At 38.3% G+C, this 15,904-nt stretch overlaps 1 protein-coding gene across 2 annotated transcripts; it reads right to left on the bottom strand.

The window, feature by feature from the left end:
• Window positions 1–880: 880 nt before the first annotated feature.
• Window positions 881–15,904, bottom strand: Fbxo30 (F-box protein 30). 2 transcript variants are annotated; one of them, XM_038340758.1, is made up of 3 exons: window positions 15,670–15,904; window positions 5,245–7,294; window positions 881–1,906 (listed from the first exon to the last, which is right to left on the bottom strand). In XM_038340758.1, exons 2-3 carry the CDS (start codon window positions 7,276–7,278, stop codon window positions 1,703–1,705), a joined length of 2,238 nt encoding a protein of 745 aa, XP_038196686.1. In that variant the 5' UTR covers window positions 7,279–7,294; window positions 15,670–15,904; the 3' UTR covers window positions 881–1,702. The 2 variants fall into 2 exon arrangements, with proteins under 2 accessions (XP_038196686.1, XP_038196687.1); XM_038340759.1 differs by lacking the exon at window positions 15,670–15,904 and adding an exon at window positions 13,667–13,784.

Genomic DNA, 15,904 nt, shown 5'->3' with positions numbered 1-15,904 from the left:
AAATGCAATTTCAGACTCACAGTTGAAAAAGAAGTTTAAGCACCGAAATTACGAAGTCTCCTAAGTTAAATGGCAGATGAGGCAACACAAGTGACTAGTTTTACCACCACACTTTTCAACTCTAATAAGAACTTGACACTGCCAACACATCCCGAGCAGCTGAGAATCCATCTTTAATGCCCAAGGACCCCTCTTCCCCAGTCTGACTACCTTATCTGAGAAACAGAAACCAGTAACCACAAAGCACTCTGAAAACCATAGAAAGAGTAGACACGGGTGGTTTTCAACATCACTACCCATTTCAGCTTAGCACTGCCAGCATTCCTCTGGACAAGTCACTTATGCCTCTGCCTCTGGAATCTACTTCTAAATACGGACACTGCATGTTCATTTCTTTAAAACAAGCACATTAAGTGAACTGGTATACATCAATTTGAAAACTTTAGGCTCTTGACTATTCATGACCACACTTGATCTTCCCCAAACAACACAATGCTTATGTTCTGACAGAGAAGTGTGTGAAGCATATTGTGAGAACATTTCAAGATTATCAGCCAAGACAGGTTTCTGTTTGATGTTAACTTACAAAATTTCAATTTTTAAAATGTCTTAAAACAATACCAGTGTATTTTTTTTTTGTTTTTTTTGTTTTTTTTGTTTTTCGAGACAGGGTTTCCCTGTAGTTTCTAGAGTCTATCCTGGATCTAGCTCTTGTAGACCAGGCTGGCCTCGAACTCAAGAGATCCGCCTGCCTCTGCCTCCTGAGTGCTGGGATTAAAGGCGTGTGCCACCGCCGCCCGGCTACCAGTGTATTTTTATAGACATATAGTTCACTATATGAACATTTTAAAAGCCCCTGAAAAAGTCAAAACCCTTTGTATTCTGAATATTTGAAGTTTATTCAAACAATATGTCAAATTCAAACTTATAGTGAGGTATATTTTCTTTTCAAACATTAGATACCTAGGAAAATATGAAACACCATGAAAAATTTCAAGTTAAATTCATAGGCTTGCTTTTTTACTTTAATCTGTCATATAATACATTGTGCCTTGGCTCCTCAGATACGTAATTTAATGAAAAAAAGAACTGAATATGATCATTTTCAGCATAAAAGCAGTAAGAAAAGAGGATGAACGCATTTCTGTGAGTTGTTTTAAAAGCATGAAGTCATTATTGTGCCTTTAGGTTAAGTTCTGGAATCACATACGATCATTAATTAGAAAAGTATCAGAAAACTTAATAACAATTTTCTGGTAGTGTTTAAACAATTGAATGTGTTCTGTGAAAAAAAATCTATGCAGGAAAAATTTTGAATCAAAGTTTTGCTTTTGATAGTATGGGCTTCAACCCACAGAAAACATAAACAATCAATTTTTTGGTCAAGTTCTTTTCAGTTTGAGAAACAAAAATTTTCAGAACTTAAATATGCACACCATTAAAATTAGTAATTTGAAAAATTATGCAGATAAAGATTAGATTACCCTGTCTAGCAATGTTCCAACAATTTCACACATTTCAAATATTAAGGCAATTTTTTCCAACTAACAGTAAATTATAAAAATATATGTCACAGCAAAACAGTATGTACATAGTGATAATAAATTTAGCTAGTTGTAGTCTTTAATACATTAATACAGTGCCACATATTACAAAGTACTCAGACCAGGTGCTTGCCTGTATGTGCAAGTAAACACAGTTCTTAAAGCACAGGTTTTAAAACTGAGCGGAGTGAACGTCCTTCTTTAGTGAGTTCTCGAGTCACACACATGCACGGCAATGGGATTGCTTCCTCCCGTTTCTCTATAACATTGTAACTGCAGTTCTTCAAGTGGTCAGCCATGCTTAGGATGTCAGCAAATTTCCATTCATTAACAGAACAAAATGCAGTACTGAATCGCCATACCTAAAAGAAAATTCTACTTTAGATTAAATAGTCCAATAGACAGAAAATCAGAATGCCCTTTTGGCTCTGCTCTAGCTGTTGTAATTCACACAGAAACATAAAATATCAAGTTACAAACATAAAAAGGAATAAATCCATTGTTATTCAGGCTTGTTAAAAGTGATGTTATCCACTTCCTCCTATAAACTTTTAGAATCTTCTCTAGGTTACTCATGATATCAAATGCAATTTGTTGTGTAGTAATATTACACTGTCTATGGAATAATGAACAGGAATATGTGTGTAGTGCATTTTCAGTGCATTTTTTTTCCTAAATATTTTCTTAGCTGCAGTTGGATTAGTCTATACGACTTGGAAGCCACAAAGACAGAAAGCCAGCTTCACATGGTAAGCAGTAAATGCTCTAGAAAGCAGCAGTACTGGGATGGGGGTAGCATTCATAACGATTTCTCAAGAGGGTAATGGCTTCCAAGTAGCCAGATGCCTTAAAATTCTGTGACAACAGAACAATTTTCAGCTAACAAGAGAAACCATCATTGCTGCCAGGCCTATAATCCCAGCTACCCAGTGGATGAGGCAGGAGGATAACAAACTTAAATCCTACCTGAACTACCAAGTGAATTCTAGGCCAGTCTTGGCAATTCAGTGAAGGCCTCCATTACAGTAAGAAAGAAAAAAGGCGACTGGGAATCAGCTAAGTAAGAATATTTGCATGGCACACAGGAACCCCTAGGTTCAACCCCCGGAATCACTATAAATAAATACATAAATATTTGACAGGTTACCGTTCTTTTGAAAGTGGGGGCAGTAATATGTTAATGAAAGTAATGTAAAATTGCATGCTATTTAACACACTGCAGGTGTTTAAGTGTGAACACCAGGGAGACATATCCACAATCTTTAAGACAGGAAATAAACATCAGCATTCTAAGTCTAGGTGACTAGAGTATGAAGCGACAGGAGACTGAAGAGGCAAGGATAAGATTAGGAGACAGTTTAAAGGCTTCATAAGGCAATGGATAAATACTAAGTTTTAATATAATCAACTATATTTAACTATAATATAAAATATAATTAAAATACATAATGCTAACTTTTATATAGAGACTATATTGAAGAAGAACCCAAAGCTGTGGTAGTAATCCATTAAGACTCAAAGGTAAGATGGTGAGGCAAATCTGAGAGGTTTGAAAAAGGACCAATCAACTAGAATATGGGAATAAAGGGGATAGAAAAGAGTCAACCCTAACACCTAAAGCTTTGGTTTGGGCAGCTGAGTAAACAAAGATGCTACTTCCTGAGATTAAGTGGGTAGAGGGCAGAGTAAGCTGGACATCCTAAGTCTTGGGGAAGCTGTGGGATAATCAAGCAGACTTGTTCAGTAGATGCTTACTTGTTCGTTTAGGCTAAACAGAGAAAATAGGACACAGAATCTGTATAAATGACAGCAATTTAATCTTCAAGACTAGGTCTCTGTAGAAATTTACACTACCAGAAAATATCTCATTTCATATATAAATACTAGTGACTAAGGACAAAAACAATTACAGTATCTTACTCCAAAGAACAGAGATGCCCTCAATCACTTAGAAAATAAAAATACACATACATAGCTAGATGAAAAACCTTTTTTTTTTTTTCCTAAAACCTTTATGTCACCAGAACACCCTTTCGGGGGGGAGGGGAGGATTCAAAATAATTTATATGTTCATTCTTTGGTCAAAGTCTCAATAAAACAGAGAAGCAGACACAGACTTTTTAAAAGACTAGAGCACTGAGTAAAGATAAAACCTAAGGGTCAAGAATATATTAACATAAATCTGAATGCTATGCAGCCAAACACTGTTTGTTCATTTTTATGTAAAGATTCATATTATGTGTTGTGGAACATTTTAACTATGCAAAGATGTGTTACATTTGTTTATGCTGTGGAATATTGTTTTAACTGTGTAAGGTGTGTGTAAATTTGTTTCTGCTGCATTTGTTTAACAATGTAAAATGTGTAGTTAATTAGTTAAAGATGGGCTTCATTTGTTTCATGTTGCCTGACCATGGCACCTGAGTGCTCTAATAAAAAACTGAATGGCTGGGGCTGGAGAGATGGCTCAGAGGTTAAGAGCACTGACTGCTCTTCTAGAAGTCCTGAGTTCAATTCCCAACAACCACGCGGTGGCTCACAGCCATCTGTAATAAGATCTGGTCCCTCTTCTGGCCAGCAAGCAAGCATGCAGACAGACAGAACACTGTATACATAATAAATAAATCTTAAAAACAAAACATACACAAAAACTGAATGGCCAACAGCTAGGCAGAAGAAGTATAGGTTGGGCTGCTAGACAGAGACAATATGTAGGAGGAGAAATCTAGGCTCAAGAGAGACGAGAAGAGAACAAATGAGGGATAAAGGGAGGGACACGCCAGGGTCAGACAGTGATGCAGATGCTAGTCACACAGACATGAGAGAGAACCAGTGAAAGTAAGATATACATAAGGAAAAAAAAGGTAAAAAGCCTCGAGGCAAAGGGTAGATAAAGAGAAACAGGTTAACTTAAAAGAGCTAGCAAGAAATGAGCCTAAGCTATGCTAATAAGCTAAGATAATAAGAAATCCCCATGTCATAGAGTTGGTTGATGGTACAATTATGGGACTCTATCTGAGGTACTGTGATTACCTTAGATAGAGCTTCTAATAGGAGAAGCTAGGCAAAAACAGAGTGTAAATAAAATTTAAGTCTACCTAAATTTCCATATCAATTTCTAAATAGTATTCATCCCCCTGTGCAGTAAACCCAGAGTCTCCATACACAGTAACAAACTCTATTCTTCTCACCCAGCATCACTCACCCATTCAGGCCACCACCTAAGCAGTTTGTTGGTCAATTACTAGGATAACTGTTGTAACAGTTATAGATATGTATATGTGTGTTGTGTGTACGTATTTTTCATCCTGAAAAAGACACTATTAAAGTAGACACAATTGAAGGCCAAAGGAAATCCCCTCCTAGGTTCCTCAGCTGGGCGACAATGTTTCAGATAAAACTAGAAGAGACAGGTAGTAACACAGACACAAAGAGGTTAGTGAAGAACTGAAGGAAAATTGGTTATCTGAAGACACACAAGTATTAGAACAGACTTTAAAGCCAAGAAATCTATGATATACTAGTGATGGAGACTAAGAATTCTAATGACTTTACTCATCTATTATCACTTTTAAAATGTGCCATCATATTGACTTAGTACATTATAGGATATGGTCACTTTTTCAAAAAGTTATTAGATGTATCATAGCATTAATAAGTGCCTATTTTATGTTAAAAGAGATTGATAAATTAAACTAACCTTTTCCTTTATCTGCCATGATGAATTTCCTTCTGGATACTTCTTTTTCCCCCACTGCAATATCACCATTCCACGAGACTGAAGTAGACTGCCACACACATCTCTCATTAGCCTAGATACACATGCAAGCTGGCATAAACTGAAGCCATCAAGAAAGCCTGCAATATGTTGCAGTACCTCAAATGGGAGACTGCTTAGATGGTCACTACGTAATCCTAACACACAGTTTCTAGATGGCTCTTCTAATACTGTAGATACACATGGCTGAACTCCAAATGATCTTAAATGGCGATCATGTATAATTTTTGCTCCTTGTGTTGATGGACAAAATCTACGCTGAGAATAGGTGCAACCATAGTAAGCCAAAGGACACCTCTGTTCCATCCACCCATTGAGTCCAGCATGAATGTCACCATGCACATTCTTAAAATGGGAAGAAAATTCTTTTCTTCTAAACAACTGTCCACATACAAAGGTAAACATTGAACGCTGCTTAGGCTGGTACCTAGCAACACATTCCAAAACTAAATCCAGCCCAAGTGTCTGAAATGGGCTTGGATTTGAAAGCTGTGGATTGGCATGATCACATGCTGAAGCTGAAGCTATTTCTCCAACCATTGTATCTGTAGCTAATATTGCAGATGGAAGTGAAAAAGTCTGTGTTCCAAAGTCAACATGATAAACATCAACCATGCGGCTATCAGATATACCCCTCCCACCTGGAGAATCTCCCAGACAAAACAGTAATGCTGCTGTAATCAGATCTATTCCTTGGAGGTCCATGGGATCTTCTGCAACTTCTAAATCTGATGTATCAACGGCTTTGTCTTCCTTTGGTATATACCATGAATTAGAAAGAAACTTGAATGAAGGAGCATGACTGAAGGGTGATTCATCAAGATCCTTTAAGCTCCCTAAGTCTACCTTCTTCCAATACAAGTCCTCCTCACCATCTTCATCTGGCATGAGGATATGTTGAAATGTGCTATCCGGCAAAGCACTGAAAGGAATTATTTCCCTAAGTTGTGCTGCTACTAAAAGTGAACTGGAAGGTTCTGAAGTACCATCTGCTGCTGCACATTCTCCATTTTCTATATTTCTTTCTATGGAATCAGCAGAAAAACTGTGATCGTGGTCTTTGACCTGTGAACACGTATTTTCCAAAGGAAAGCCATTACAAAGAGTAGAAGTACCAACAGAACTTGTACGTAAGTCGCACAGTAAATCACTTGAACCATTTTGTTCAAACTGAGCATTCTGACTTGTGCCATTATGGTCAACTCCACCTACTGCTCCTATCTCATCCTCATGAAGGTGGTCCTGGTCTTTTAAGTTTCTGTCCTGAACGCTATCTCTGTTATTCTCATCCATGTCATTTGTGGTGGCATGAAGACTTGTATTTAATATGCCAATGTCTCTTGTGGCAGAATTCAGGATATCTAAAGCAGCAGCCAAACTTCTGGTTGTTTCTACAGTAGCTTGATAAAGTGCACCATAAGATTCTTCATCAACAGATACCAACCCATTAGTACATGGCATTTCCTGAACACTTGATTTCACTGAAATTTGTTCTCTAGGTTCAGATATTTTATCAGTTGCTTTTGACATCATGGTGGCCACTTTGAGAGATTCCAAAAGCATTCTTTGATCTTGAAGAGCCAAGGCCATGTCTAATTGTGCCACTTCATCAACATCTCTGCTTAGATTTTCATATGATTTCCGGTCTGCGTAACTAACTGGCCATCGATTCCATTCCATTGTACAGCACACCACACTTGCAGGACACATTTCCAGATGTTCAGCAACTTTATTTCGTGCCATGGTAAATGGACATCCGAAGTTACTATTTAAGCAAGGTACTCGTTCAAAGGGACACAAGAGTCTATGCTCATCAACTTTACAAGAATGGAAAACTGCTCCACAAACCAAAGGACAACCAATCAAGTCACAGGAAATCCCAGGCTCTGGTCTGGTCATACACCGTCTACTGACACAGTTCACACAGTGTGAGTGCTGCTGTACCTCTTCTTCCATAATGGCCAGTCCAGCTCTAGATTTTCAAACAGAAAAAGGCAAAGAAAGTCATTAGACAAAAAAAATGATTGATTTTTCAAAACTGTATAATAAATCAAATCATCAATATACTTTAGGTTATTCTTAATGAAATATGTAAATTAGATACAAACATTTAAGTGGTTAATTTGACATATAATTAATACATCCTAAAGGAGCTTAAACACTTTTAGTAACAATCTAGTATTTTAGTAACAATCTAGTCATAGTTTCACATTTACATACTAGGTATCTATATATATAATATGCATATTATGGTTTCCAAATATTGATATTCAAAATATAGTATCATATACTAAATAAATTATAATAAAAGTATTATTTTAACTCCCAAATTTCAGAGAATACTATAGATTTTAGCTTTTAAATTTCAATTAACTTGATTTTGATATGCCTCATTGCAGAACCCTCATGTTGTTGAGAATACATGCATACTTCTGAAGGCCAGCTCTCATTCACTTTACTAAATATGAGTTTGTTGCTAGGCACCATCTTCCCTCTAGCAATATACAGGGGAATTAGTATCTCCTCTTGAAGAAGTTACAAAATTTGATCACATTATGTGGGTCAATACAATAGGAGGAAAATGGAAGCACAGCAAAGATAATTAGCATAGAAAGGAAGCAGGGTAAATTACTAAGAAAGGGAAATGCATTTCTGAAGTAACAGCAAATGAATCGACAAAATATGTTCAATCTGCCTAATATTAATAGATTATGGTGAAATGCAAGAAAGTTGTGAGAAATGAGGCCAAAAGGGAACTGGGCCAATCATGAATGTAATATGCTAGTCTATGGTTTCAGTCCTTTAGTAAGTGAAACTTACTTTTAACTTTTTAACTTTTTAATGTTTTTACATTTTAACTTTTAAGGGAGAAGAAACTATGAAATAACAAGGGATTACAGACACTCATCTTTTTTTTAATTTTCTATTTATTCTTTGTGTCTTTCACATTATGTCTCCACACCGTATCTCTGAACTTCACCCATCTCCTTCCCCCCCACGGATAATAAAATTTAAGAGAAGAAATGCCCCCCCCCCATGAGATGGGGGTTCTCATCACGGAAGCTGCAGGTGTGACACAGTGAGTCACACAGCAAACCCTTCCATTCATAGATTTTTTTTTACATGCAGGCACTCATCCAAAGAATAACTGGTCTGGTTCGAGGTCCCTGGTTTCTGCGACTCTTCCTGGACATTCCATTGCTGCCCTGTGTCATGGAGATCTTGCAGTCCTGGGTCCACAAGAGTAACCCACCCACCACCCACCCCGTGCTCCAGGAGACGACAGATGGAGTGGATGTTAGGATGGGTCAACACATAATAACCCTGGTCCTGGGCCTAGGAAATTTCAGGGTTGGTCAGTCCACCAACTCTCCCTTGTCCTCACCACCAGAGTGACCTCTCCTACATTGCCCAGGCTAGTTCACCTCCTGCAGCAAGAAGCAAGGGGTGGGACCACTTCTCCCACTTTCACATCCTCATGTTGGTTCTCTCACACCTACACCACTGTTGTACTGGAGACATGTAGAGGTTGCTCTCCTGGGTGCAGCAACTGATGAGAGTAGGGCCAGCTCTACCACCAGCTTCAGGTGTTGATGGGGTGGGGACGGCAATCTCCCCTCCGCCCATGCCTGACCTGACAGATGAGTAGGCCAGTTCTCCCATGCTCACTACTTCCCACCCACATTAACACCAATGGAGTTGGCTCTATGTGCTGCCCTTGGGAGGTGCATGGCCTACTCTCCTGCACTCTCTCATCTTAAAACTGATTGTTTTTTAACATTGCATCAAGCAAAGTTTATACCAAAAATAAGAAGTGTAAGCAAAATATGCTGACTTAACTGTAAGCTTATCAATACATTTTTCCCTAAAATCTTTAACTGCTTCAATTGTTTCTATTAGTGGTGAAGTTAAATACCTGTCTTTTGCTATCATTCTTATTTCCAAGTCAAATTTTAAGAAAAACAACCCCAAACTTGTAGTTTCCTATGCACATATTCAGCGGCCCTCTCATCTGTTTTTATTATTACTACCCCAAATTAAGAATACACTACAAAGGTCCTCATCAGTCTAAAGGGCTCTTTTTCTTCTTGCCTCCTCCAGCTCCGATCCCCTTGGCTGTACCTTTAGGATTACTAACTCCTCCTCTTAAGACTGTTCACCTTCCCTTTCCCATGTTATCACACTTAACCAAGTTCCCTCCTATCTCTCTGGAAGGTCATTGCTTAAATACTAATTTTCTTCAGGATTTCATGTCATTTTTCATGACACTATTCCTCTTGGGTGTGCTAGGTTTTTCCAACTTTCATTTACCATCTATAGGCAGAAAACTCTTCTTACATGCTGCCTAAAAATGTTCCAAACTCCAGACCTCTACAGCTCTTATATAGTTCTACCTGTACATTGCAGAAGCAATTCAACTTGGTGTTTTCGAAAATAAATTACACTGCAGTGTATAATTTCTAAATAAAAAGATTCATAACCTATTTTCTTCATTGGGTGCAGATTGCTGCTGACTCTCTAGCATGTATCTCCATAAATTCTAGATTGGTAATCACTCCACAAATTGTTACAACTTTTTTTCTGGTTGAAGACTAACATTCCTCAAGAGGAACAGCAAAAACCCAGCTGTTACCAACAGAGCTCCTCTGTACTAGTAGCAAAATCCCAAGTTGATATTGTGTGATGGTCAACAATGCCAGGGAACAATGTACACACTCAACACCAAATCGGCTTTAAATTGTGCTTAAAAATAACAACATGAGATAAATACTTCCAAAAATGTTGTTTTCTTACAAATTCCATAGGCAAGAGTTTATTCTAAATTTAAACTAGTTGTAGTAAAAGAACAAGAGAGGAAATAAGAGATTAACTATGACAAATATTTATAATTAAAGCAATGAAAATGTTTAATAAGAATTAAGACAAACCTTGCTGAGGAATTAAATTGTGAAAACAGCTGGAGCTTTCTTTGCAATAACAAGACTGAGTTTATCTCACATGCTAGTGGTTAAGCTTGACTGTTGCTAAGAGGGAAACCTAAAACGACAAGCTGTTTCAACAGTGACCATTGCTTTTGGGACTTCAATGAGCACGTTATGTTGTTGCACACACCATCACATAATCACATCAGGCAGAGCACATCTTAGAGATAGTACCTAATTCAAAGGTGCAATTCTGACTAACCTGCAAAAACAGTAACAACTTGCAAAGGTAGAAGAAGGTTCAAGTTTCAAAATAAGTAGCCTCTTCCACATTACCCCTTTTCAATAAAAATGTTTTAAAAAATGCAGCCTCAGCAACACATCTGAAGTATTTTATTATTTTTTAAAGTAAACTTGGAAAAGGGGGTAATATTAATTGTATTACCTACTGTATCCTTCTTAACAAATACCAAGTCAATTTCCTGCAACTCAGAGAAATATAGTGTTCAGAAGCTGTAAGTGACCTTCCCAAAGTCATCTATCTAGTTAAGTGACAAGATGGGACTTAAATGTACATCTTATCAATTTTCATGTGGAATAGCAGACATGTTTACTTATTAAAAAAGTTAAGAAAATAGCTCTTTAACAACTAACTGGTGATTTAATTTTAAGATGTTATTTGAGGAATGAAGATTACACAATTGTGCTTGTAGTTTATTCTAGCACTTAATCACGCTTGTGGGTCTATAACTGCTAAAGCACATTACTTTCCTTTGACCACGTTTTAAATATGAACATATGAAACAGTATGAGTTTAACCATTCTCAATATAGCTATACAAAGTAGGAATCTAGATCAAGTTTATAGTTAAATAAACAAAGAAATAAGAAAATATAACAACAGTCTTTCTAGAGACAGATTTGGCTTCAATCATTGAAGTTCTTCCAGATTCATCCTTTTTCTAATCACGATCATTATTATGAAATCTAAAAAGCCATCACAGAGTATTTCAAATTGCTCCCGAATCCTGTGAAACAGGTTTTAAAACTTCAATCTTTGATTTATCAGTTGAACAATGACACAGCAGGCCTAGTAGAAAGCATGTTGCTAAAATTATGTCTTCAAGTTCAAGATGAGTTTTATTAAACTCAAGAGGTTTTTTTTAAAACAAGTTAAAATCAATTTCTATTAAGCTACACTTGAAAGAATTACTGAAAAGTTTCATTAGACTACACATTATTTGTAAATGATGGAATGTTTTACAATAGTTTCCATTTTCTCTAACAGAAGTTGGTTGCCAACTCATACTCTGTGGCTGACTAGCAATCCTTAAAAATAGTTTTAAGACATGGCATTTTCCCATACAATGAAACGAGAGCTTGCCATTTAAGGCACAGAAACAGTACCCCCAACAATTACTCAAAATTCACTAAAATACATAAGGAGATAACATAATCATAAACTAGCACAATTTTAAGACATGCTAAGAAGAGTTGTTTAATGCAACTCATGGCTGTTTTTAATGTCACCAGTTCCTAAGACACACACACACACACACACAAATACACACACCTCTCCTCCTATATGCCATGTGTCTCAACTCCAGTTTCAGCTTGTGACCCTCCCTTAGGACCCAAGGCAAGGCCTGGAGCCCTTACAAAATGCATGCTTATTACATGTTGTACTTTAGGGCATTCCTAGGGACAACTGAAAATAAATCATTCATTTTTTAAAATAACTAGTTCTATAGCAAAGCATAATCTCCAAGAACACCAAAACCATCTCTGTCTCATACCATCCTTATGTTCCCCGAATTCAAAATTGTGCTTTAATTTGAGATGCATTTGTGTAAATACACAAGTGAAAGAATACAAGAAAATCAATTCCCATTCTTGAGTTCATGAAAATACATCACGACATAATAAAAACTTACAGATTTAACATTTCAAAATTAGTTTAATACAAAATATCTCAACCAGTCACACAGAGTTAATAGTGTTCATACACTTCCTAAGCACCTGGCTAATGTGTCCTGGTATATATGAAGGAAAAGAGAAAAATAATATTAAAAACAATCAAAAGGTAACTTCAATTTTCTACCTTTTTAAAACCTTAGAAAACTGAATATAGAGAAAAGTATCAGGTAAAATGAGGAAAGACAATAGTTGTTGCCAGTACATGTATAGGTGAGTAGGCCACAAAGGAAAATCAGCTCAAAATATGAAGTGGCAGCAGCCTAACTGATTGCTTAGCATAGTATTACATTTGTGTATTAGATGAAACAGACTTCTACTAAACAAACCTGTTTAATGTAAGGCTGATGTGGAACCAATCTTGTCTAATTAATTATAAGGAAGTCCATTACCAAAATTAACAATTTAGCAACCAGTTACAGTGTCTCTAGGAAACCTTACCTATTGTATATGTAGTATCTAGTAAACAGAAACACTGAATGACCCACTAATCAAATAGGTACATTTAGTTTTGAAGATAAATCTATACCAGTCATTCTATCTGCTTTTAAAGGGTGGAGGTGGTATCCAGGTAGCTCAGCAGTAAAGCACTTGTCTAGCAGATACAAGGCACTTGGACTCTGTTTTGAACACAGTAAAAACACAACACAACAAACAACACAGAAGACTTAAATCCATGGTGGTGGTGGTGATGTGGATGGCTACACATGATGAGAGTTAAGATTACTACTAAATTTCCAACTCATAGCACACACTCCCAAGCCAAAGGTGTTCCAGTTCCACTATACTGTTGTGGTAACATAAAACATGGATCAAAAGCCAACTACAGGGTGGAAAAGGATTGTTTCAGCTAACACTTCCAGGTGACAGTTTATCCAGGAGAGTCAGGGTAGGAACTCAAGCAGAAACCATGATGGAATGATGCTTTTTGGCCTGCTCACTGTCTGATGCTCTTCTTATATAGTCCAGGACCATCAGTCAGTCTAGAGATAGATAGGACTGGGCCCTCCCACATCAATTAAGACTAAAGACAATCCAGCATGGCATCCACCCAGGACAGAGTGAGCTAGGCAACTCCTCAATTGAGGCTTCTTCTCTCAGATAACTCTAGGTTTTGTCAAGTTGACAACTGAGACTAACCAAATGGATAAATGAGTTATATTTTCTAATTATTTCATTAAACTTCACGCTGGCTTTAAAGAAAAATGAACTGATGGCATGAATATTTATTTTCATGTTCTTATCCATCCTTATGTACTATATCAAAGCATGTACTATAATGTACTATAATCAAAACATACATCTGTTATTTTTTGAACCTGGTCATGGCTAAAGATTTTTAAATAAAAGTTCTAACTATTCACAATTTTCTCCACTAAACAAATAATCATAAACTTAGATCAGAAATTAAAATGGTAGAAAACATTAAATACCCAGAAAAGAACCTACCTGAATTAATACACAGATAAAAATAGGTCTACCCAAATGGCAGGACTCAGTGGAAGACAGCAAGAGGAAGTGGGCTTCTACCGAGCCTCAGCTTTGGATCTTGAGGCAATGATTCTTTGAAAACAATCCAGAATTTCTGAAAGGCTGATTACAGTTATGTCTGTGCTCAATAGTATACAGACATAGTTAGCACCAAATGGATGTATTCTGCTTTACTTTACAGCCAGACTTATAAACATCTTTAAATATTACTTAAATTTATAAAGCTTACTAAATGCAGCTCTATGAGGAACTACCCCACTGCTAACTTTAACCATTCTTTACAACAAAGACACCTTTTTGATTCAAAACAAAACACCTAGGTTTTAATTGAGGTATATTTGTGTCTAATAACTTTCCTTTTAGCATGTACAATATACAAGCTACTACTTCAACTTGAACCTCTCCTATCCATCACAGTTAATACAAGACTTAATGATTTTCACTCAGTCTTCTTAAAAGTTTTATCATTAAATATAATGTATAAATACAATGACATTCTCCAAGAACATGCCCAGCAAGAATAACTCCTTTTATAAAAATAAACACCAGTCTTTGAAACTTATTTAAGATTATCTAACAGTCGTATTTTAGAAACAGGCTATATCAAATAGTAAACACATCAACTAAAGCCTGTTTAAGTGACCTTAAAGCACCTTTCCAATTACGCAGGAAGTGTTAGTTATTTTATGCAATATTACTTTTGAAAGCATATTTTATTTAAGTATTTTATAACTTAAAACAAAAATATACAAGAAACTGCAAACATGAGTCTAAAGATTCAAAAATACTGGATACTGAAATTAAACGAATACTACATAGGCAAACTTCACTTTCATATACTACTCATACTATTTCTAGAATCACATACACACATACAAAAGCTTATGTCACTGTATTAAGTATCAGGTACAAGCTGGCAATCTAAAACGTTAGCAAAACACCATGTTGTCCCTAACTAAACTCCTACAGTAAAAACAGTGACTAAGCATAAGGAAGAGTGAGTGATTCAAAACAACAGCAGAGGGAACGCGTGCCTTAGAAAAACCCAGCAGGAATCCTTCATGCTATTCTTTTCTTTTTGCCAGTCAGCATGGGATTGTCTTGGAAAACTTTTGACACAAAAACGTGCAAACCATGTTAATGTAACTTACTATGTCTGAAATTTAGCAAACAGCAAATGAAAAGAAATCCAGAAACTCTCTGAGACTTCGTATTAAAAGTTTTAACCCTCACTGATACCAGAATGCCCATAAATAACTTCATCTTGGATCACAGTCAACAAAGCAATCATGGGAGAAAAGGTCAACTCCTTCCCAAGCATCTTTTATCCGGGATTTAACCACAGAGCTCAAGAAAGGGAGGGCAAGAGAACCACGGTAAACACCGGCCGCCACCGAGGTAAAAATGTATTCTAGTCCCGGGTGACTCTGCATCCACCGTGCGTTCCACGTCCAGCTTCCAATCTGGGACTCCGTAAGCAGGACCCAGAAACTTAGGGGGAGAGTCCAAAGTTTCCCTTTAACAAGGGCAAGGCTAAGCAAGCCTGGGCCCTCTCACTTCCATGAATGGAAAAGTTACCAACTTCGCTCATCCCGAGAAGACAGTTGGAGATGCCTCGCAGACCTTTAACCCATTTGTGCCCAAACCACCCCAGTTCACTTCCCACAAGCCAGAGAGGGCGACCCCGGCTTCCCCGGGTTCTCCGTGCACGCGGAGAGGGGACCTCACCGGGGTCTGCGTCCCCGGGGGTCGGGGCGCCATTGGCCGGGCAGCTCAGAGGGCCACACACACAGACGACCGGGCGCGGTCCCGTGTCCCCGCCGAGCAGGCCAGGCCCTGGGCTGCGCCGACTCCACCGGGCCCGCCGCCCCCTCGGCCCCGCGCCGTCCCCGGCCGCTGACCCGGCGCAGCCCCGTCGCCCGCGTCCCCGCGCCAAGCTCCCGCGGCCTCGCCACACTCACCGGCCCGCGCGCCCGCAGCGCCGCTCAGGCCCCGGCTGCCCTGGCCGTCGCGCCCGGCGACTCCGCACCGTCACCGCAACCGGACCGAGCACAGAGCCTGGCCCGTCCGACACCTTTGAGCCTCCGTCCCGGCCGGACCGCCGCCTTTTCTCCTCCGCCTCCAACCGCCACCGCCCTCCTCGTGCGCCCCGCCCCGCTGCGCCCCGCCTCCCTTGGCCCGGCAGCGGGCCCGCGC

This window comes from Arvicola amphibius, chromosome 8 (assembly GCF_903992535.2).
Source record: "Arvicola amphibius chromosome 8, mArvAmp1.2, whole genome shotgun sequence".
Lineage (NCBI taxonomy): Eukaryota > Metazoa > Chordata > Mammalia > Rodentia > Cricetidae > Arvicola > Arvicola amphibius.
The sequence above is the reverse complement of the archived record's forward strand: the minus strand, read 5'-3'. Positions and strand labels throughout refer to the sequence as shown.

Excerpts from the sequence above, each read along its gene's own strand:
- Fbxo30 (XM_038340758.1), bottom strand. The coding sequence starts at position 7,278 with ATGGAAGAAGAGGTACAGCAGCACTCACACTGTGTGAACTGTGTCAGT. Across the intron at positions 1,907-5,244 it reads CATGGCAGATAAAGGAAAAG|GTATGGCGATTCAGTACTGC; the intron begins GTTAGTTTAATT and ends ATTTTCTTTTAG.